Source organism: Dreissena polymorpha, chromosome 15 (assembly GCF_020536995.1).
Source record: "Dreissena polymorpha isolate Duluth1 chromosome 15, UMN_Dpol_1.0, whole genome shotgun sequence".
Classification (NCBI taxonomy): domain Eukaryota; kingdom Metazoa; phylum Mollusca; class Bivalvia; order Myida; family Dreissenidae; genus Dreissena; species Dreissena polymorpha.
In genome coordinates, this window is record NC_068369.1 from 44,306,295 (window position 1) to 44,328,477 (window position 22,183).

General features: G+C 36.1%; 1 protein-coding gene across 1 annotated transcript; it reads right to left on the reverse strand.

Annotated features, from left to right (window-relative positions):
* Positions 1–2,549: 2,549 nt before the first annotated feature.
* LOC127859904 (annexin A7-like) lies at positions 2,550–21,878 on the reverse strand. The gene is made up of 6 exons (XM_052397507.1): positions 21,788–21,878; positions 18,350–18,545; positions 14,022–14,083; positions 12,177–12,338; positions 10,147–10,291; positions 2,550–3,694 (listed from the first exon to the last, which is right to left on the reverse strand). Exons 2-5 carry the CDS (start codon positions 18,519–18,521, stop codon positions 10,157–10,159), a joined length of 531 nt encoding a protein of 176 aa, XP_052253467.1. The 5' UTR covers positions 18,522–18,545; positions 21,788–21,878; the 3' UTR covers positions 2,550–3,694; positions 10,147–10,156.
* Positions 21,879–22,183: the final 305 nt, after the last annotated feature.

The window sequence follows — 22,183 nt, forward strand, 5'->3', positions numbered from 1 at the left end:
GCATTTTCCAACTACCGGTATTTCGTTGTTATTGAAAGATTTTCAATATTGGTGTGGTCTTGCGTTGTGGCTGGAAGATGGGTACCCGAAGGAAGCCCATCATAAGCAGTATGGTGACCCCAAACCAAACTAGCATGCTGCCAGGAACGTGGATCGAACCCGGGTTTCCTAGGAGAGACACGCGTTTATCAACCACTGCGCAAACATGCAGCTTGAACTATGATACAGCATGGTAGCGTGGCATTAATTTTAGCGACAGTTATGGTTTGTATACAAGATCACGGGTATCAGTGTAAGGCAAAGCTGATGTAGACGACATATTTAGGAGAACGAAAACAATTACGTTGGAAACTTCATTTTGAAACTTTAATCTGTTAAAGGGACTGTCCAACAGATTAGAGCGTCGTTCGACGCGAATCGATATTTTGGGAAACTACGAGGATTGCTTATATAGCTAAAAAATACCTACGCATTTGATGTGAACGTGGATGGTCGAGTGGTAAAATCGGGAGGCATTTTACTCCAAGCTTCCATGACTCTAGGGGTCAGTGGTTCGAGCCCTGTGGAGGTTAACGTTTTTTCTTCTTTTTTAAAATTGTATACTTATTTTTTACTGGAGATTTTTAGTTCAAATGTTTAAATTTATCAATATAAAGCATTTAAAGTAGTTAATGACAGGCTTTAATACATACCAAAATCTGTTGGACGGCCCCTTTAATACCTATACACCAACTATTACAAAAAAAACTCACAAAAACAATCGGTCTGATAATAATTTTAAAGGATGTTTAAAGCATCGGCAATTTTGTATCTGAATGCGCCGCGCGATTTCTATATATGCCTCTGTTTTGCCACAAACTCAAGCGGTCGTACGACAAATTATGATAACGTATTTCAAGCTGTTTAAGCACAAGTCGTCGGTCATGTGTTGAAAACTGACTTTATTTGGAAGGTAATCTTATTATGCAAGTCACCGGTCGCAGTCCGACAAAACGGTGGTCGAGCGGTGCCTCTGCACGAAATGCCCGACAACCTGACAATGACTGAACGTCTGAAGCTGCCTTTCTGAGCGAGAAACGGCGCCAAGGTGTCGGCACAGTCGTTGAAATGTGGGATATGTTGAAAAATACAAACACACGGACACTGTCACACATATTTTTTCTGATTACTTATATGTTAATTACAGATAAAATTTTAAAGTACAAATAAGATAATGCAAGTAAAAACGAATAATATATTATTAAATATGAAGGCATCTTATTTAAAACATGTCTATTTCAAAACCTTCAGATAGCTGAACGTTATTTCATAATAAATATAAAGAACGCTCCCACAGTGTGAATCAAAACCACGACACCCAATTCGCAAAACGGACACCATATCCACTACACCATGGCGACCGTAGCCTGTTACTTTTGTTGTCGCAAAACGTTTACATTATCAAACGGTGAATATTGGGATACGAATAATGCTCTAGTCATTTTTCAAAACCTACTTTTATCTAAATAAGTATATTTATGATGTTGGAACCAAAACACGATGTTTCTTTTCCGATCGGACAAATACTTTTACCGATGTGTTTTAGATAGGCTACCTAAGGCACCAGTGTTAAATCTATATACTAGTAAATCATGCACGGGAAAACTGAGCTTCGATTGCTCAAGTACAATTTACCCGTCTATCAAACTCGAATTTACTGAGCCACGTGTCCTAAGTACGTCATACGCATGCAATAATGCAGAAATAATGGTCACTTATACGACATATTAATTGAATCATGTTTTGTTTGAAGGGAACAATCAATGTCCGAATGGTTTACTAATATTACTTAAATTCACCAGCAATATTCGCAAAGCATCTTCAATAGTTTCTTTCATTGTCAAGCTTACGTGCAAACGAGAAATGTACAACTAATACCATTTGTATAATGATGTCAACTAATACCATTTGTATAATGATGTCTACCGAGACATTTACAACTAATACCATTTGTATAATGAGGTCTACTACAACTAATACCATTTGTAAAATGATGTCTACTACAACTTATACCATTTGTATAATGATGTCTACTACAACTAATACCATTTGTATAATGATGTCTACTACAACTAATACCATTTGTATAATGATGTCTATGCGAATGCTAGAGCTCAACTGGAAAGATACTTAAGACGTTGATGAAATCTCCAAATTTGTAGAACAGTTATGTTTTCTTAATCTTAATATTATTTGTGAATATCGTCGTTTAACACTTTTTCTAAATACATCATTTTTATCTGGTAGAAAATAACAAAAACAACAAAGCACAGTATATGCTAAATTCAAAATAATGTTTACTTCAATATGTTTCCATCATGTTTTTATTTTAATAATACAAACTGAAGTAAACAGCGAACTTGACCCTAAGGCAACAACTTAAGTTCAACAAGCTGTCGTGAATGGTATGCAGGGACCAAAACAGAGTGCTTTTAAGTTTGGCTGACTTTGTAATGCACCAGAAATGTCAATAAAATTACCTGCGTAATGAAATAAACAACAAATCCAACTAAAGAAATGATTTTTTATTGGAAACATTTAGTCACAAACACAACTACACTTGTGTATTTACAATTTTTAAAACTGCTTAAGATTCTTTTATGTATAATATGACGTTGTAACACATATTAGCGCATGGACAATAGACCAAAAAAGTAACGTAAACGTGATGATAATACTGACAAAAGGTCCTGCCTACATCCAAATAAATATATTAATACATACTTTATTACATTGCCATCACTTTTACCAGAAATAGTATGATACATAGCTTTTATCAGGCAAGCTGTTATGAGTAAGCTGGACTTAAAACAGTATAAGCCTAAACAATATTACACAGAATGAACTAAACACATAAATGGTCATATATCCTTTGTAAAAAATAACAGACAAATAGATTCATACGCTCATGTAAGAGGTATAATCCAGGTAAGTTTGTGAGTCATTTACTGTCAATGTTTTTTATATATAAAATATATGTAAGTTCAACCGACGAAATGGTCGGACTGTGGAATGAAAAATCAACACGGAACATCTACCTAGGTTATTTTGCTCCGTGGCTTTCACCTAGATAACACATTTCTTGAAGCAATTAATGACTTCGTTTGTTACAACGCGACTACGGTATACAGAAAACAATAAATTAACAGATGGTGTTAAAAACAGGTTTGAAGCTCACAGACTCAAAATTAGATAGATCAATCACATCTAGACATTCTCATGTTCAGTGAGTCTACACACATTCCATTGTCACAGAAACACCTACACCCTCAAACAATCTTTACAAAATAGAATTATAAATCTGTAAGTGATAAACAAAGAAAACTGAAAATTGCAGAAAGTTGTTGGAATTAAGAATACATATCAGGGAAGTTTTAAATGTAACGCAATTTTTATTTAGTCTGCCTAATCAAAAGAAAATAAACAACAACAAATAATTGACAAAAGTTAAACTTCATAAAGGCATTACGATTATCAAACCATGAAATATAAAGATAAATAAAATTGAAACCAGGTTAGTCAGTTTTGATCAATTGTGTTTTCATTGCCCATTACTGTGACGTTGCCCCTTTATCCATAAACTGAAAAATCTATGTGCACTTTGTACACTAGAAGCTGGTTGATTCTTGTTTGTTATCACAGATGCAGGATTATCCTGAAAAAGCACAAAAGTTTACAATTTTCAAGACTGACGATGCATAATTCACTTGTTCACCAACAAGCCCAATGTTTACACTTGGGGAAACTTGGCTTAGCCATGTGCGTACAGTGTCATCCCTTCATACCATGTGTGAATTGCACAGGCTAATCTGGGACCATATTTTACGCACATGCAATAAGCCCAATTTTCACAAAATGAGGCATATATTATTACACACACATACATCAATAATATGAAACGAGATGGATAGTTTGCTTGAGAAAAGTATCCAAATAATGACCATTCTTAGTTTGATGTCGAATTTTAACTTCACAGAGTACAATTTTTAGTATTTAAAATAACTATTGGTGAAGGATGGATTGATATTACCTCAAATAAGAACTTCTTAACAAGTGTCTACTAGAATGTTTTCTATTGTGTCGCTAATACCCATGCAACACTGTTTCAATGATGCCTTGGGGCACACAGCCCAAGAATGATTATCATTTAATATAAAATATAGCTTCAATTAATGAGTTAAAAACAAGGACTGTTTGTAAAACATGCATGCCCCCCATATGGGCTCTCCGTTGTAGTGACAGCCATTGTGTGAATATGTTTTTTGTCACTGTAACCTTGACCTTTGACCTAGTGACCTGAAAAATCAATAGGGGTCATCTGCCAGTCATGATCAATGTACAATTATGTTCGGGTCACTGTGACCTTGACCTTTGACCTTGTGACCTGAAAATCAATAGGGGTCATCTGCGAGTCATGATCAATCTACCTATCAAGTTTCATGATCCTAGGCCTAAGTGTTCTTGAGTTATCATCTGGAAATTATTTTACTATTTCGGGTTACTGTGACCTTGACCTTTGACCTAGTGACCTGAAAATCAATAGGGGTCATCTGCGAGTCATGATCAATCTACCTACCGTAATTACTCTATGTTTTCGGACACTTAAAAATAATTAATTTTTTTCGTGTCCGAAAAATTAGATACGAAAAATATTTACAAAATACAGGTGTCCGAAAACTTAGAGTCGAAAATTGAAGTGTCTGAAAATAGCGTCAGTTGTATCAACGACTACCGGTAATAGCACGCGCTTGTAAAATACCATGCCGTTTAGTATAAATTACAGTTATATATGTTTGCACTGCATTTTGAATACTGTTAAATGCTTAATTTATTTGACAGTAAGTTACTACAAGGTTGTACTTTGACCAACGAGTTCAAAGATGAGCATATGATGTACCAATACTCGCTAGTATGAACCTGTAATTAATGCAATAAAAATGCAAATTAAGAATTCTGTGTTTGTTCATTTCCGATAGTTGTTGTTACAACTTCCATTGTTCGTAAGACTTGCAATAGGGTGCATCACACTTTGAAGCGTTTAGTTTTTGTCATAGTTATTTTACTGAGAAGGGGTAGTACCATTGCGGTAGATAAAAAAGCAAATTACATGTAATAATTCTGTGTGTGTTCATTTCCGATAGTTGTTGTTACACCTTCTATTGTTCGTAAAACTTGTAATAGGGTGCATCACACTTTGAAACGTTTAGTTTTTGTCACAGTTATTTTACTGAGAAGGGGAAGTACCATTGCAGTAGATAATTGAACTGCTAATTAGCACTACCCCTGTCATAACGCTTATGCTATCGGGCCAAACCATTGTCTAATACCGGTTTACAAGGTTATTTACCCAATAACGCAAATGTAATGGTCCGTTGCCCCTGCCATGGTTTTTGATGTTAATCTGGTTGTAAAACCCCATAATCGAAGTGTCATTAGATATCGAAAACAGGACCGAAATTTGGTAAAATAGCGCTGAAAAATATACTGTCCAAAAACTTATAGACATTAATTATGGACTAAAACTCGTGTGTCCGGATATTAAGAGTCACGAAAAATAATTATTTTTGCTAAAAAAGGGGTGTCCGAAAACTTAGAGTGTCCGAAACATAGAGTAATTACGGTATCAAGTTTCATGTTCCTAGGCCTAAGGGTTCTTGAGTTATCATCCAGAAACGATTTTATTATTTAGGGTCACCGTGACCTTGACCTTTGACCTAGTGACCTCAAAATCAATAGGGGTCATCTGCGAGTCATGATCAATGTACCTATGAAGTTTCATGATCCTAGACCCAAGCGTTCTTGAGTTATCATCCGGAAACAACCTGGTGGACGGACCGACCAACAGACCGACCGACCGAAGCAATATACCCCCTCTTCTTCGAAGGGGGACATAATTAATAAATCGGGGACATAGCTCAGAAATGTTTCACATTAATATATAATCTAACTTCAATCAATGAGTTAAACAAGGGACACAAAATTGTCACAAAACCAGGTTTTCATTGTGAAAAAAAAATCTGATAAAGGGAGAAAACTCAAACTGAACTTTTGAAATGACCAAACAAAATTAACCCCCTTTCTAAGTTTTTTTTTTTTTAAATCTATTTTTAGTCGTGGCGACCTTGACATTGGAGATATTGACGTGATTCTTTCGTGCGACACACCGTCCCATGATGGTGAACAAATGATTTTAAAATCTCACAATGAATGACATAGTTATGGCCAGGACAAGCTCATTTATGGCCATTTTTGACCTTTGAACTCAAAGTGTGACCTTGACCTTGGAGATATCGACGTAATTATTTCACGCGACACACCGTCCAATGATGGTGAACAAATGTGCCAAATGATTTTAAAATCTGACAATGAACGACATAGTTATGGCCCGGACAAGCTTGTTCCGCCCGTCCGCCAGCCCCCCCGCATTCGCCAATCTAATAACCAGTTTTTTCCTTCGGAAAACCTGGTTAAAAAACAAGAGGGTCATGATGGCCCTGTATCGCTCAACTGTTCTTTTATGCGAAAAAAGCGTGCAATGTGCATTGGTTGAAATGTACTTCAGCATGTGACTTTCTCTTTCTATCCCTCGTCCAACAGCGCTTAAAGTTGGAAGGGTGAGCATTTTTATATATGGAAAACGTTACTACGGTGTTAACTAAACAGACTAAAAGCCTGGGAATAGTTGCACAGGTCCTTTGCTTATAACGTAGGTACATTTATCTCTCCAAAAGATATTGTCGTTCTTTCTATTTCACATATTTTTAGATGCTGAAGATCAAATCTACGCATGTTCTACAAGATTAATGAAAGTTCCTTCATTCAATCATGAATCTTTTCCAAAATTCCAAAAAGAGTTGGTAGGTTTCAAAGTGTCTGTTACTTAAATAGTTCATGACATATGCAAAATACCTAATGACGTAGATCACCTGAACTTGACTTCATTCTTGAGGCATTAGTGAGTGTAGCAGGATTGTTTACGTGGTGAAGAAATTGTTAATTGTACAAAGAAGATATTTGCCTGAGGAAACATAAAGTTACGAGTTTTTCAGGTCCATGAGGTGCCGAAAGGCAGTAGGAATGATCACTTTGTAGAGCTTGTTTGTTAAACTAAGTAAATGTTTATGAGACAAAAAAATGAATAATAATTCATCAAGATGTTGCGATCATGGCAACACTACTTGCATATGGCGTGAGGTTTAAAGAGAAATCGTGACAAACATTTAGCTTGACCTAACTTTCCTTTACTTTTTTCATCTGACGTTGGTTACCTGTCATGTTTGTTTTTAAAAAATACTAGGATTGCCACGTCTCTTTCAATTTGGGGCAGTCCAAAATGTGTCGTTTGGTAAAGGGTTAACATTTATGGATAGTTAACATGTTGGTCTACCTTTCACGCTCAACATGTATGCATTTATCTCCTATAATTAACAAGAGTGCCAAACTGTCACAAGATACGCCCGTTCGAAGGTTTTGGACACCATGCTCAATGCTTGAAAGTGTCTTCAAGACCTAGTTATTGACCCGGCATGACCCATATTTGAACTTGACCTAGATATCACTTAGATGTAACATCTGACTAAATTTGGTGAAGATCAGATGAAAACTACTTCAATTAAAGAGCGGACAACATGCTTAATGCTTGAAATGCACTATGTGACCTCGTTTTTGACCCGGCATGACCCATGTTCGAACTTGACCTACATATCATCTAGACACAACTTCTGACCAAATTAGGTGAAGATCAGATGAAAACTACTTCAATTAGAGAGCGGACACCATGCTAAATGCTTGAAATGCACTAAGTAACCTCGTGACCTAGTTTTTGACCCGGCATGACCCATATTTGAACTTGACCTACATATCATCTAGACACAACTTCTGACCAAATTTGGTGAAGATCGGATGAATACAATTTGAATTAGAGTCCGGACAAAGTGGCGCCGTTGAAAATGCACTAATTGACCCTATGACCTAGTTTTTGACCCGGCATGACCCATATTCGAACTTGGCCTATATATCAACTAGATGCAACTGCTGACCAAGTTTGGTGAAGATCGGATGAATACAATTTGAAATAGAGTCCGGACAAAGTGGCCCCTTTGAAAATGCACTTATTGACCCTATGACCTAGTTTTTGACCCGGCATGACCCATATTCGAACTTGGCCTAGATATCAACTAGATACAACTGCTGACCAAGTTTGGTGAAGATCGGATGAATACAATTTGAAATAGAGTCCGGACAAAGTGGCCCCTTTGAAAATGCACTTATTGACCCTATGACCTAGTTTTTGACCCGGCATGACCCATATTCGAACTTGGCCTAGATATCAACTAGATGCAACTGCTGACCAAGTTTGGTGAAGATCGGATGAATACAATTTGAATTAGAGTCCGGACAAAGTGATGCCTTCCGCCCGCCGCCCGCCGCCCGCCCGCCCGCCCGCCGCCAAGGGGTTTCACATAATACGTCCCGTATTTTATACGGGCGTATAAAAAGTTATTCCAAGTGTATTTTGATAAACTAATAGTTTGAGAAGAAAAATAAAAATAAATAGCAAATCAAATTTTCTTGAACAATTTTTTAATGGGAGCCTTCGAGGGATAAATTTGGCCCCAGGGGCATAATTTGTACAAATTTGGTAGAGAACTATAAGATGTCACTACATACCAAATTTGGTAGACCTAGGCCAATGGTTATGGACAGGAAGATTTGTAAAGTTTGCACAAAAGAGGCTTTATATAAGCATATGTTCAGTTTTGTGACCCCCGGGGCAGGGTCAAATTTGAGCCCAGGGGAATAATTTGAACAAATTTGGCAGAGGACTATATGATGTCACTACATAGCAAATTTAGTAGCCCTATGCTCTATAATTATGAACAGAAGATTTTTAAAGTTTGCACAAAATAGGCCTTATTTAAGCATATGTGCATTTTTGTGACCCCGGGGGCAGGGTCAAATTTGTCCCCAGGGACATAATTTGAACAAACTTGGTAGAGAACTATAAGATACTACATACCAAATTTGGTAGCCCTAGGCCCGATGGTTATGGACAGGAAGATTTTTAAAGTTTAAAGGACTATTAGATGTCAATACATAGAAAATTTAGTAGCCCTAAGCTCTATAATTATGAACAGAAGATTTTTAAAGTTTGCACAAAATAGGCCTTATTTAAGCATATGTGCATTTTTGTGACCCCGGGGGCAGGGTCAAATTTGTCCCCAGGGGCATAATTTGAAAAAACTTGGTAGAGAACTTTAAGATTTTAATACATACCAAATTTGGTAGAAATAAGCCCAATGGTTATAGACAAAAGATTTTTAAAGTTTGCACAAAATAGGCCCAATATAAGCATATGTTCAATTTTGTGACCCCTGGGGAACGGTTAAATTTGATCCCAGGGGCTTAATTTGAACAAACTTGGTAGGAAACTATTAGATGTCACTACATACCAAATTTGGTAGCCCTAAATTTTTAAAGTTTGCACAAAATAGGTCTTATTTTTGTGATCAAATTTGACCCCAGGGGCATAATTTGACAAACTTAAGTAGAGAACTTTTAGATGTCACTACATAACGAATGTGGTAGCCATAGGCCCTACGGTTATGAACAAAAAGATTTTTAAAGTTTGCACAAAATAGGCTTTATATAAGCATATGTTCATTTTTATGACCCCTGGGGCAGGGTCAAATTTGACCCCAGGGGCATAATTTAAACAAACAAAGTAGAGAACTATTAAATGTCACTACATACCAAATGTGGTAGCACTAGGCCCAATGGTTATGGACAGGAAGATTTTTTAAAGTTTGCACAAAATAGGCTTTATATAAGTATATGTTCCAATTATTGGCCCCTGGGACGGCTTCAAATTTGACCCCAGGGGCATAATTTGAACAAATTTGGGAGAGGTTCACCCCAGGAACATTTGTGAGAAGTTTTATCAGAATTCGACTTGTAGTTTAGGAGAAAAAGATGTTTAAAGAAAAAGTTAACACACACATGCACAGAAACACGCACGGATGCACAACGGACACAGGACCATGACATAAGCCCTGCTGGCCTCTGGCCAGTGGAGCTAAAAAATCAACAGGGCCAATTCATCCGTACCTATTGGTGTCTACCAGCCAAAGTTCATGCCTCCGTCATTCTTTCCTCCAGAGAACCAGTTGGCTGACTGCTGGGTACCAACCACATGATGGCCCTGCATGGCTGCCATCTGGGCATGGTTTGGCATCACACCTGGGGGAGGAGGCTAGATGGGAAAAAATAGACATGAGCTTCGCTTTGGCAGAACAGGGGCTTAATGCATGTGCGTAAAGTGTCCTCCCATATAAGCATGTGCAGTTCAAATCTGGGACACCACTTTTGTAAAAACGAAGTCTCTTCTTTGCGAAAAAATCATGTTTAGGGTGAAAGTGTTGACTCTGATTTACCAGTGGTACTGCACTGACTGATGTAGCATGGCACTTGAAGTACATGAAATAAACCCTGTTTTACAAGAGGGATGCTCGCATTGTTTCATAGAGAAATATGGATTTAAAATTTGAATTTCTCTGTTTGAAACAGTGAAAAATAACATAGAAAATTATGGATAAATTTTGTTGTTTTGCAGTAAAATGACGTTATCATTTTGACATCATGACATGATTAGTCAATCAAAGTTGCCAGTTTGACTCTTTTTAAAGGTAAACAAATGACTTAAGTGCATTAAAAACACAAATGGCCTATAAAACCCCTTGAGCGTTCACCTGATTTCCATCAACACCAATCCATGAAGAATTAACCTGGTCATCTAGTTTTCAATCACCAATCCATGAACAATTAACCTGGTCATCTAGTTTTCAATCACCAATCCATGAAGAATTAACCTTGTCATCTAGTTTTCAATCACCAATCCATGAAGAATTAACCTGGTCATCTAGTTTTCAATCCCACTTTACCAAGATTCAAACATGGCCTTTACTTTGGCAAGGTAAAAATTCTGACCTATTTTTATCAAAACTGAATCATAAAGGTAGCCTCTGGAGTGTAAGATGTCTTTTTAAGATTTGACCTGATGACCTTGGTTTTGGATGCATTTGACCCAGATTTAAACTTGGCCGATATATTGTCAAGGTAAACATTCTGACCAACTTTAATCAAGCTTGAGTCATACATGTTTCTACTAGAGTGGTGATATTTTTTTCAATTTGACCCTTTTTAGCCAAGTTTCATCCTGATTGAGTCACACATATGGCCTCTAAAGTGGTTACAAGGTTTTTCTAAGATTTCACCAAATGACCTAGCTTTTAGGAGCACATGATCCAGAATGGAACTCATTCTAGATATTTTTAAGATAAAAATTCTGACCAAATTCATCAAGTTTCAGTAATAAATGTGGTCTCTAAACTAGTTACAAAGATTATCTAGCATTTGACCTGGTGACCTAGTTTGGACACACATGACCCAGATTCCACTTTGGCCTGGACACTGTCAAAATAGAAAATTTGACTAGACTGAGAAAAAAAAGTTGGCCTCTAAACTTTTTTTTCAATAAGATTTGAACATGCAACCCAGTTTTTCTATGCACATGACCAAGATTCAAATTCTGTCTAGATATTGTCAAGATATACATTCGGAGCAAGTTTCATCAAGGTAGGATGTGGCCTCTAGATTGGTACATGTATAGAGCTTAAAGTTGACAACACAAATTGCATGTTTTTGGTATATTGTCAATTTTGTATCCACTTGCATACATAGAAAAAAGCCTTTTTAACAAGCTTGTACATTATCAAATAACTAAACTTATAAAATATACAGTTTTTTTATTAAGGATACTGTTAATTTTTGTATTTCTATAAAAAATGCAATTTTCATACTAAAATCATCTTGTTCTAAAAGAAGAAAAAAATAGAACATATGTGACATTTGAATTGTTTCTACTTATTTATAGAAATTACACATGTACCCACAAACTAATTATCCATTAAATATATGTGTCTCTCATTAATTATCTAATGAATATAATTTTATACAGAAAATACAGGTAGTCAATATTGGCAACTAGTTTTATGTAAAACAAAAAACTAAATAATTTCAAAGCACACCATATCTAAAAAAATGCAAAAAAACATTTTCAGAAAGATCTTAGTACTCACTGGAACCCGTTGTTGTGAAATACCATCAAACCTCGCCCCGGAGTCGAACAGCCCAGGAGCCAGGACAGTCTGGGGTTGGGGCATCTGCTGATAGGGGTAGTAGGAGGCAGGGGGAGGGGCCATACCGCTGGAGGGAGGGTACTGACTGCTGGAGGGCGGGTACTGAAATATACAACCTGCTGTGAACCAATCCTAGAAGGGTTGACCGTGAATTTTGTTCTCCAATCCTGAAAGGGTTGACCATGATGTTTGTGAACCAATCCTGAAAGGGTTGATAATGATGTTTGTGAACCAATCCTGGAGCGGATAACCTTGATATTTGTAAATCAATCCTAAAAGGGTTCATCATGATATTTGTGAACCAATCCTTGAAGGGTTAACCATGTTTGTGAACCAATCCTCGAAGAGTTGATCATGATATCTGTGAACTAATCGTACAAAAGTTTACCATGAGATCTGTGAACTTATCCTGGAAAGGTTGACCATGAGATCTGTGAACTTATCCTAGAAAAGTTTACCATGATACATTTGTAAATGTGAACTAATCCTGCAAAAGTTTACCATGACATCTGTTAACTAATCCTGGAACAGTTTACCATGATATCTGTGAACTAATCCTGAAAAAGTTTACCATGATATCTGTGAATTAATCCTTGAACAGTTTACCATAATATATGTGAATTTATCCTGGAAAAGTTTACCATGATATCAGCAAACTAATCCTGGAAAAGTTAACCACGATATTAATTTTGTGAACCAAATCTGGAAATTTTTACAATGATATTTGTGAACTAATTCTTGAAAAGTTTAGCATGATATCTGTGAATTAATCCTTGATCAGTGTACCACAATATCTGTGAATTTATCCTGGAAAAGTTTACCATGATATCTGTGAACTAATCCTGGAAAAGTTTATCATGATATCTGTGAACTAATCCTGGAAAAGTTTACCATGATATAGGTGAACTAAACCTGGAAAAGTTTACCTTGATAATTGTGAACCAATCCTGAAAAAAGTTTACCATGACATCAGTGAACCAATCCTGGAAAAGTTAACCTTGATATCTGTGAATTAGTCCTTGAAAAGTTTACCATGATATCTGAGAACCAATTCTGGAAGGTTAGACCGTGACATTTGGAGGTTAAATACCCTGATTTTTCTATGGAAACAAAGTTTCCTCGGAATTTGCTGAGAATGATAGTTTTATCATTTAATTGTTACATTATTTATAAACTTTAAAATTTATTGACTAACATTTTTATCCTGTTAAATTTTGTCAATTTCCCTGAATTGTCCCACTAATACTACCCACTGTCCGGTAGGGTGACAGTCATGCAAACTCACATGCCTCTCAACCAGGGATTAAAACCCGGTCACCTTGGCGAGAGTTAATATTTATTGACAAGATCACTTTCAATGTTGAAAGTTTACCTTATAGATTTTTTTTTAATTGGCAAACAATTAAGATTAATACTTATTTTTGCATACAGCAGGGATAATAGTAAATATTCACATAAAAATCTTCTCGCTTTCCTGATATATTTCACTTCTATAGGCTTTCTCAAAGTTTAATTTTTTGGGGGAAAAGAGCTTATAAGTAGGTATTTTCCCATTTTGTGACTTAAATTTTTTACAGCTTTAATTTCAATAGTAAACAAGCAAATTCATTGAATTGATATCGCCTGTCAAAAATAATTTTTTCTACAGACGGACGGATGGACAACACCAATTCTATATCCCTCCACCTTTGGCGGGGGATAGAAAATAAATTCCATTTCAAAACGGGGAAAAGGCTTTTTAGTTGTGAAGAACCCTGTACAATAATAATAATCAACCTCATTTACCTGTTGACTCTGAGCGTAGGGGGGTGGGGCCTCCTGATAAGGTGGAGGTGCCATAGGCTGATCTGTAAGAGAGATTACAACAAACTATATAATAGGAGTATCGCTCTTGGAAGATGGGGTTTTATCATTTAATGCATGTCTGTAATTTAAAGTGTTGTCACACATAACCCTGTACAGTCCGCACAGGCTTATCAGGGACAACACTTGTTGCTTTAATGAAATTTTTCATTTCATGGAAGTCTCTTCAAAAGAAAAATCCAGTTTATGCGGAAAGTGATGTCCACACAAGCTAATCTGGGACGACAATTTACTCCCGTGCATTAAGCCCAGTTTTCACATATAAAAGCTCAAATAATGTGTCACCTGAGGCTCAATCGTAATAATCCTAAATACATTTGTATTTCAGATGGACAAATGATGCCTTAAAATAACAAGCTTAGGCCAAGCTTAAACAAGAGCACCGCCTTGCGGGTGCAGACCGCTCATCTATTTTCTTTTAAAAGGTGAAGGGACTCTCATTTTCAATCACAAAGGAGGGAGGAGTGGAGTGAAGAGGGGTGTATAGTGTGGGGTTGTGGACATTTATTACATTATCTTCCAAAAAAGCGAAAAAAAAAAAAAAAAAAAATCGGGGGGGGGGGGGGGGGGGGGGGGGGGGGGGGGATGGTTGGACGGTATTTCAAACATAACCGTTTTAAAAAAAAAATGGGGGGGGGTATAGTGTGAGGGTGTGGTGATAATTTGTGAGATGATCTATTGTGGTATGTCAGGTAAGAGTAGTTTCATCAAAGTATCAATCAAATCTAATCATAAATAAAGAAGTTATGGCAATTTTAGCAAAATTTAATAATTTGACCTTGAGAGTCAAGGTCATTCAAAGGTCAAAGTAAAATTCAAGTTGCCAGGTACAGTAACCTCATGATAGCATGTAAGTATTTGAAGTTTGAAAGCAATAGCCTTGATACTTCGAGTGGATCGAAACACAAAATTTAACCATATATTAAAAGTTACTAAGTCAAAAAGGGCCATAATTCCGTAACAATGACAACCAGAGTTATGCAACTTGTCCTTTTACTGTACCCTTATGATAGTTTGTGAGTGTTCCAAGTATGAAAGCAATATCTATGATACTTTAGGGGTAAAGTGGACCAAAACATAAATCTTAACCAAATTTTCAATTTTCTAAGTATAAAGTGCCCATAATTCCGTCCAAATGCCAGTCAGAGTTACATAACTTTGCCTGCACCGTCCCCTTATGATAGTTCATAAATCTTGCAAGTATGAAAGCAATAGCTTTGATACTGTAGGAATAAAGTGGACCTAAACACAAAACTTAATCAAATTTTCAATTTTCTAAGTATAAAAAGGGCACATAATTCTGTCAAAATGCCAGTCAGAGTTACATTACTTTGCCTGCACAGTCCCCTTATGATAGTTAGTAAGTGTTGCAAGTATGAAAGCAATAGCTTTGATGCTTAAGGAATAAAATGGACCTAAACACAAAACTTAACCAAAATTGTCAATTTTCTAAGTATAAAAAGGGCACATAATTCTGTCAAAATGCATGCAAGAGTTATCTAACTTTGCCTGCCCAGTCCCCTCATGATAGTAAGTAAGTGTACCAAGTTTGAATGCAATAGCATTGATACTTACTGAGAAAAGTGGAACTAAACGCAAAACTTAACCAAAATTTTCAATTTTTTAAGTATAAAAAGGGCACATAATTCTGTCAAAATGCACGCCAGAGTTATCTAACTTTGCCTGCCCAGTCCCCTCATGATAGTAAGTAAGTGTACCAAGTTTGAATGCAATAGCATTGATACTTTCTGAGAAAAGTGGACCTAAACGCAAAACTTAACCGGACGCCGACGCCAACGCCGACGCCAAGGTGATGACAATAGCTCATAATTTTTTTTCAAAAAATAGATGAGCTAAAAAATTTTTGTTTAGGATAACCATACCCACTACTTGGCAGATGGAGTCTTTAAGTCTGTGTTTTTTTTGTATAAATATTTTTTTCATTAAATATGTAATAATTTATTGTGACACAACATATAACTTCTGATAACAATAAAAGTGTGCGTTAATAATCCTGAAAAAAAAAACATATTTGCTTTGTGTACAGCTTCACGTTAACGTTTCATTCCTGACATGTGACATTCACAAGAAAAGCTTGTCCATTCTGACCACGAACTTAACCACAACGATGTGCTCAAAGAACATTTCGTGCCACTATTTTTAAAAAAACAACCATCATACATAATATAAATGTCATTTGAGAAACTTACAATACAATTTTTTTTCATTCAAATTTGGGGCCTGTAAAAGGACCCATTCCCAATTGAAAAAGTACATGTATATACTTCTCCCTAATGGGACCTTAAAATCCCAATGGAAGGTTTCCAAAAAAAAAAAAGTAAGTTAGTCTCAACATTTAGTTTATCTCCTGTCAAGCTTTATAAGTTGAACCTAAGTTAATGTAATATTGAAATCTCTTTGATACTCAATTTTAAAGCATTTGTTGGTGAAAAAGTACAACACTTATTACCCCATTAAAGTCAAAACAACGCGATTTTTCCCTATTCGAAGGAACCCGGCCCATTCTAAAACTGGTGAAATGAAAACACTGCAATAAACACACTGACAGTTACATGTTCTGCACTTTTGAAACACTGTTGAATATCACTTAGAAAACTTGAAACTTGAGCATTTGATTTTACGCCTATTTCTACGTATAAAACCTATTCAATGGTGTTGTACAATAGAAATAAAAAAATCTAAACACAAATTAAAAACATACACAGGTACATCGCGTATTACCTTAAAAATATGCAAAAAAGTCACCGAACAAGTATGTCTTAAGTTGTTTTTTGAAAGTGTCTATTGAAGTACATTGTCTTAAACTCAAAGGTAGGTTGTTCCATAGTTTTGGACCTACAGTGCTGATCCTTCTATCACTGAATGATCTTTTTTTGTTGAAAGGTACATTGAAACAGCCTATTGATGAAGCTGATGATCTAAAATTGTGTTAAGAAATCGGCGTGGATAGAAGTTCGGTGAAATAGGCAGGGGCATTACCAATCGAACAGTTAAACATGTATGTAAGAATTTTGAATTCGATTTTAGCCTTGATTGGCAGCCAGTGCAGGTCATGAAGTGATTGTTTTGAACTGTCACTTTCTACGGCTCAAAACCAATTTTGCGCACATATTTTGAATAAGCTGTAATTTTGCCAATTCACTCTGGGAGATGCCGTACAAAATAACGTTGCAATAGTCCAAATGGGAAATGACTAAATAGAGAACTAGTGTTTCTGTGGCGTCTTGTGTTAAGTATTTACGAATGCTTTTTATTTTGAAATTATTCAGCATTGCAGATCTACACTTTCGCTTAATGTGTTCCTTAAAGTTCAGGGTTTCGTCCAAGAATGCGCCCAAATATCTTATGCTAGTCTACTTTGTCGCTTGATCTTGTCACCACATACATCAATGTCCTGAGTGTTACACTTATTTAATTCAGGGTGACTTCCAAACACTATGTATTCAGTTTTTGAAGTGTTCATTTTGAGCTTGTTACTATTCATCCGTTTGTTTATTTCTTGTGCACATTCTCAGAGTTTGTTGATGGCTTCAGTTTCTTCCGATAGAATCGGCTTGAAACGTTTGCTGGCAGTATGGTCGTCTGCGTAGCCATAGACAGAGATGGAAGGGGGTACTATGTCAAAAATTGTTCATGCATAGGTGAGGTAGAGCCAAGGATCCAAACAACTTCCTTGTGGGACACTGCATTTCAACTCACGTGGTTTTGACATGCATCCGTTCACACTTACACAACAACTTTGCGGCCGCAAGTGTGATTCCATCCAGTCCAGCGCCACATCACAAACGCCATATTGACTTTTCAAGACATCTAAGAGTATGTCATGATCTACGGTGTCGAAAGCAGCACTAAGGTCAAGTGCAACGAGTGCTGTTACCTCTTGGTTTTCCATTGCAGCTAGGAGATCATTAACAAGTCTTAGCAATGTCGACTCACAAGAGTGATATTGTGTGTAGGCAGACTGGTTCTTAGGGAGAAGATCATTTTCACTAGCATGTTTGTTTAATCTGTAGAGTGCTGATTTTTCAATTAATTTTGACAGAAATGGAAAATTACTCACTGGTCTGTAATTTGAAAAGGTCAGTTTAAGGCCAGCTTTTTTTTTAGATTCAGATTTTAGATTTTTTAGACTTAGATTCATGACTGACCAAAGCAATAACTATTTCCATGGGTGGTGGAATCTTAAATCAATCCACTCTGATAAAAAAAACTGTGTCAGTACTACTCACCATAAGGGGATTGCTGATAGGGATACCCAGACGGGTACTGGTTCTGTGGGTAGGAACCCCCAGGGTACGCCCCCTGCTGTGGGTAGCCGGCCTGTGGTGCCTTGGGGTAGCTCCCAGGCTGGGTGGGGTAGGACATGTTGGGCTTGCTGCACGAACTACTGGACGATCCCATACACTTCACGCTATTACCTTGAGACTGTTATTTGGAAGAAATATGACTGCCATTAACAAAAAAAAATTATTTGCATATTTTTTAAGCAATAAGCAGAGCATATCGGCAGTATTTGAACAAGAATATATACATTTATAAAAACAATGTGAACGATGTTTTATTACTGAAAAAAAAAATAACAAGAGCACTGCATAACGGGTGCCACTCTTGGCTGCAAAAGCTTGTTAGATTTTTTTTAAAGAGGTCCCAGTGACCTTGACCTTTGACCTAGTGATCCAAAATGGGTGTGGCGTGTAGAACTCATCAAGGTGCATCTACATATGAAGTTTCAAAGTTGTAGGTGGAAGCACTTTGATTTTAGAGCCAATGTAAAGGTTTTAGCATGACGCCGGACGGCGAGCAGGCTATGACAATACCTCAGGTTTTCTCCGAAAACAGCCTTGTTTATAAAATAAATATAATGCTGCAAATAATTTAAAAAGATTTTTGTGGATTGATCCTCTCGTGGGAGGCTAGTAGTCTAGCCTATAAATATTGCTTCACAACAGTCTCGTATCGCTAATGCTTTTGAGTAAAGCGGTACTTCATGTCTTTTACAATTAATTAATAACGATTTTACTACTATTAAGTTGTGTGTGCCCAATAAAAGTATCCCTGTAGACATCTTTTTATTTTAACTTACGAACTACAGTAGATAACATGTTGATAATGACATTTCACCAGAATAATGTCCTAGTTCAGAGATAGGTTGTCAAGGAATCTGATAATTTCTTATTTTGTTTTTTATACCGGTAAGTCATGATTAGGAACAACTATTTGAAAGGGTTGTATAATATTTAAAAAAACAAGTACATCATTATTATACAGTTGTTGATAAGTAATGTCAACTTCCTTTTTATCAAATATTTACTACAGTGGATGTAAAAAGATTGACATGAATACAAAGTTCACAATATTTGTTCCTTTGATTGATTGGTCATTGTCAGCTCGAGTACTACTTAAAAGTACCCCGGTTACTCTCAAGTATACTACAATGTATTCCTCTTCAGGGTTCGACACTAAGGCACGTCTGACAGACATTGTCTAGTAAGATCGTTGGTCGGGCTAGTAAAACTGTGGGCTAGCTTGTCCGACTGGTCTTACATAACAAATCTATACTGATTCATATAACTATACCTAACCGAAAACCTTTTTCTCTTAATGTGTAAAATAACTCTCGTATCCGTTATTTACATCAGAACAAAACTAGCGTATATAAATAAACGCGGAGAATTCACATGATTCATCGCTATTTTTAGACGCGAAGGAGAGCTTCCCGCAGAAATTGCTTGTTTCCATTGGTCAAGTTGTCATGAATATTAATGATTTTCTGAAGTGTCTTAGAACTTTACATCATGTTTTTACGACTTCTATTGACAATCGGTATCATCAATGTAAACATTTTGGCGTAGCAGACGAGAGAATGTTATTTAAAGAATGGCTTTGTTCAAGATTGGATTTTCATCCGACAAATAAGTTAATAAAGAAGAATCCGACGGTAAAACCGACACAGATTATGCTGGAAAAAGGGCCTTGGAGCTGTGGTTGCATGGAGCACAGCGGTCAAGGAGGCCAGAATTTGGTGACCTTGAATAAATGTCACCTGCTGTACAGACATCATTTATTTAACTGGTGATAAACAGTGAAATGATAGCAAACAATTTATGTTGTTAAATAGTTTTATTTTATTTTTTACTCTTTGCATCAAAATGACTTTCTTGTGTTCACTAATTATTTACTGATAAATAATTGATTAAACAGTTACACGACACAATTGTGTTTATTTGTTATGTCATTTATGGTCTAGTAGACATCATATTCGGGCTAGTACATTTTAAGGAGCTGGTCCGATGGTCTGGCTGTAAAAAAAGTTAATATCGAACCCTGCTCTTACGGACAATATACTAAAACGTACCCGGAAATACTACATGTGTTGTTGTCAGATCAATTTTTCAAATATATTATTTTCATATTTGTGTCAATATTTGTTAAATTGTTCTTCTCTACTTCTACTTCGTACTTCCTACAGTCAATTGCCGACTATTACAGGAAGGCCTATTATAGGCAGATATGAACACTGTTGAGTCCGTTTCCTGGGAAATAACCAGAACTTAGTGTCTATTGAGGAGATAATGAGATTGCTCCCCGTGTAGGAAGCGAGCCCACGTATTCCAAATATCTATGTACATACTAACATAGTCAAACTATCTTTTTTTAAGATGACGTTTTGTCGGAATATTTTTAATAATTTAGTATGTGTATGCATTATAATAAACAACGGGTAACTAAAAAATAAATAGAATAATAAATTAAACAAAAACGTCATTGACATCAAGCGCCTATGGTATTATTACTAATAATGGACATAAATAAATCACTTTAAAAAGTTACCCACGGCTCAACATTAACCTAAAACCCAACTTGCCCTGCCGGGCAAGTACTTAAAAAATCTACTTGCCCTGAACGTAAAGCCATTTGCCCAAACATGAAATATCACATTAACTGCAAACCTCATATTTTTTAATAAAGATCAAAATGATACACCACAAAACCTGTTTTACTTCTGCACATTTAACAAAATGATAACAGCAATTAAAGTCTTATTTTAGACAAAATTTAATGCTCTTTGTTCTTTTTTGCACTTGCCTGGGCGGGCAACTAGATTATAAAATAACTTGCCCGGACCCAACATTTACTTGCCAGGGGCAATAGGACAACTGTTAATGTTGAGCCCTGTTACCTATTTATTATAATATAATCCTGAATCACAATGAGTGGATATTCTTGTAAAATTTTAATTTCTTCAGAATGATCAAACAAACCACTAGATGACTAGTCAATGTCTACAAATAAAAATGAAATAACACCATAACAAAGAATAAATAAAAAAGCTTAAATAAACGGCTATTTTATAGTCTAAATTTGATTCAAATCCACGAAATTTCTAAAACACGTCAAAGCATTGCTATATTTATAAACTTTTTGATTTCGAAATGTCAACTTCCTACTTTAAAGTTTGGCCTGTAAAGTTTGGGTTCAATCGGATCAAAAAGTAGGCCATAGAAGATTTAAATATATCGATACTTTCCGTCGAAAATGTTGTAAAATAGATCATTTCCAATATTAACAATGAAAGTTAAGCGTTGATAACGTAATTGTATAGTGTAAAACGTCATATTTATGGTGAAAATTATGCAAAATATACGCCAATTTCTGTTGTCGTTTACCTGTCGGTTTGTTTATACGCAAATGGACACGGCTTGAGCCTCTTCGTTGCATGTAATCGGTGAAAAAATCGGAAACCACTATTGTTAGACGGCTACACCATACTAAACAGTATATTTGTTCGTTCAAATTTCACCATGATGGTTGCTTGGACATAGATTGATATGGGTTCATGTGTTCTCCAAATGCAATTAAAACCGTACAAACTGTGCGAAGACTGTATGAACGAAGATCACCATGGGTTAATTTCTTATATAATACAAATAAGACCGAATATAAGCATCCCATGAATGCACTAGTCCTGACATAGGTACATTCATTCTTTAATTCAGTAACGATCACATAATCTCAAATTCATTCATTGGATACACGTTAGTGAGTGTGTGTTTATAAGCTCC

Coding starts and splice junctions, on each gene's coding strand:
- LOC127859904 (XM_052397507.1), bottom strand. CDS start 18,521: ATGGGATCGTCCAGTAGTTCGTGCAGCAAGCCCAACATGTCCTACCCC. Junction 12,339..14,021: donor CCTACGCTCAGAGTCAACAG/GTAAATGAGGTT, acceptor TGTATATTTCAG/TACCCGCCCTCCAGCAGTCA. Junction 10,292..12,176: donor TTTCACAACAACGGGTTCCA/GTGAGTACTAAG, acceptor TTTCCCATCTAG/CCTCCTCCCCCAGGTGTGAT.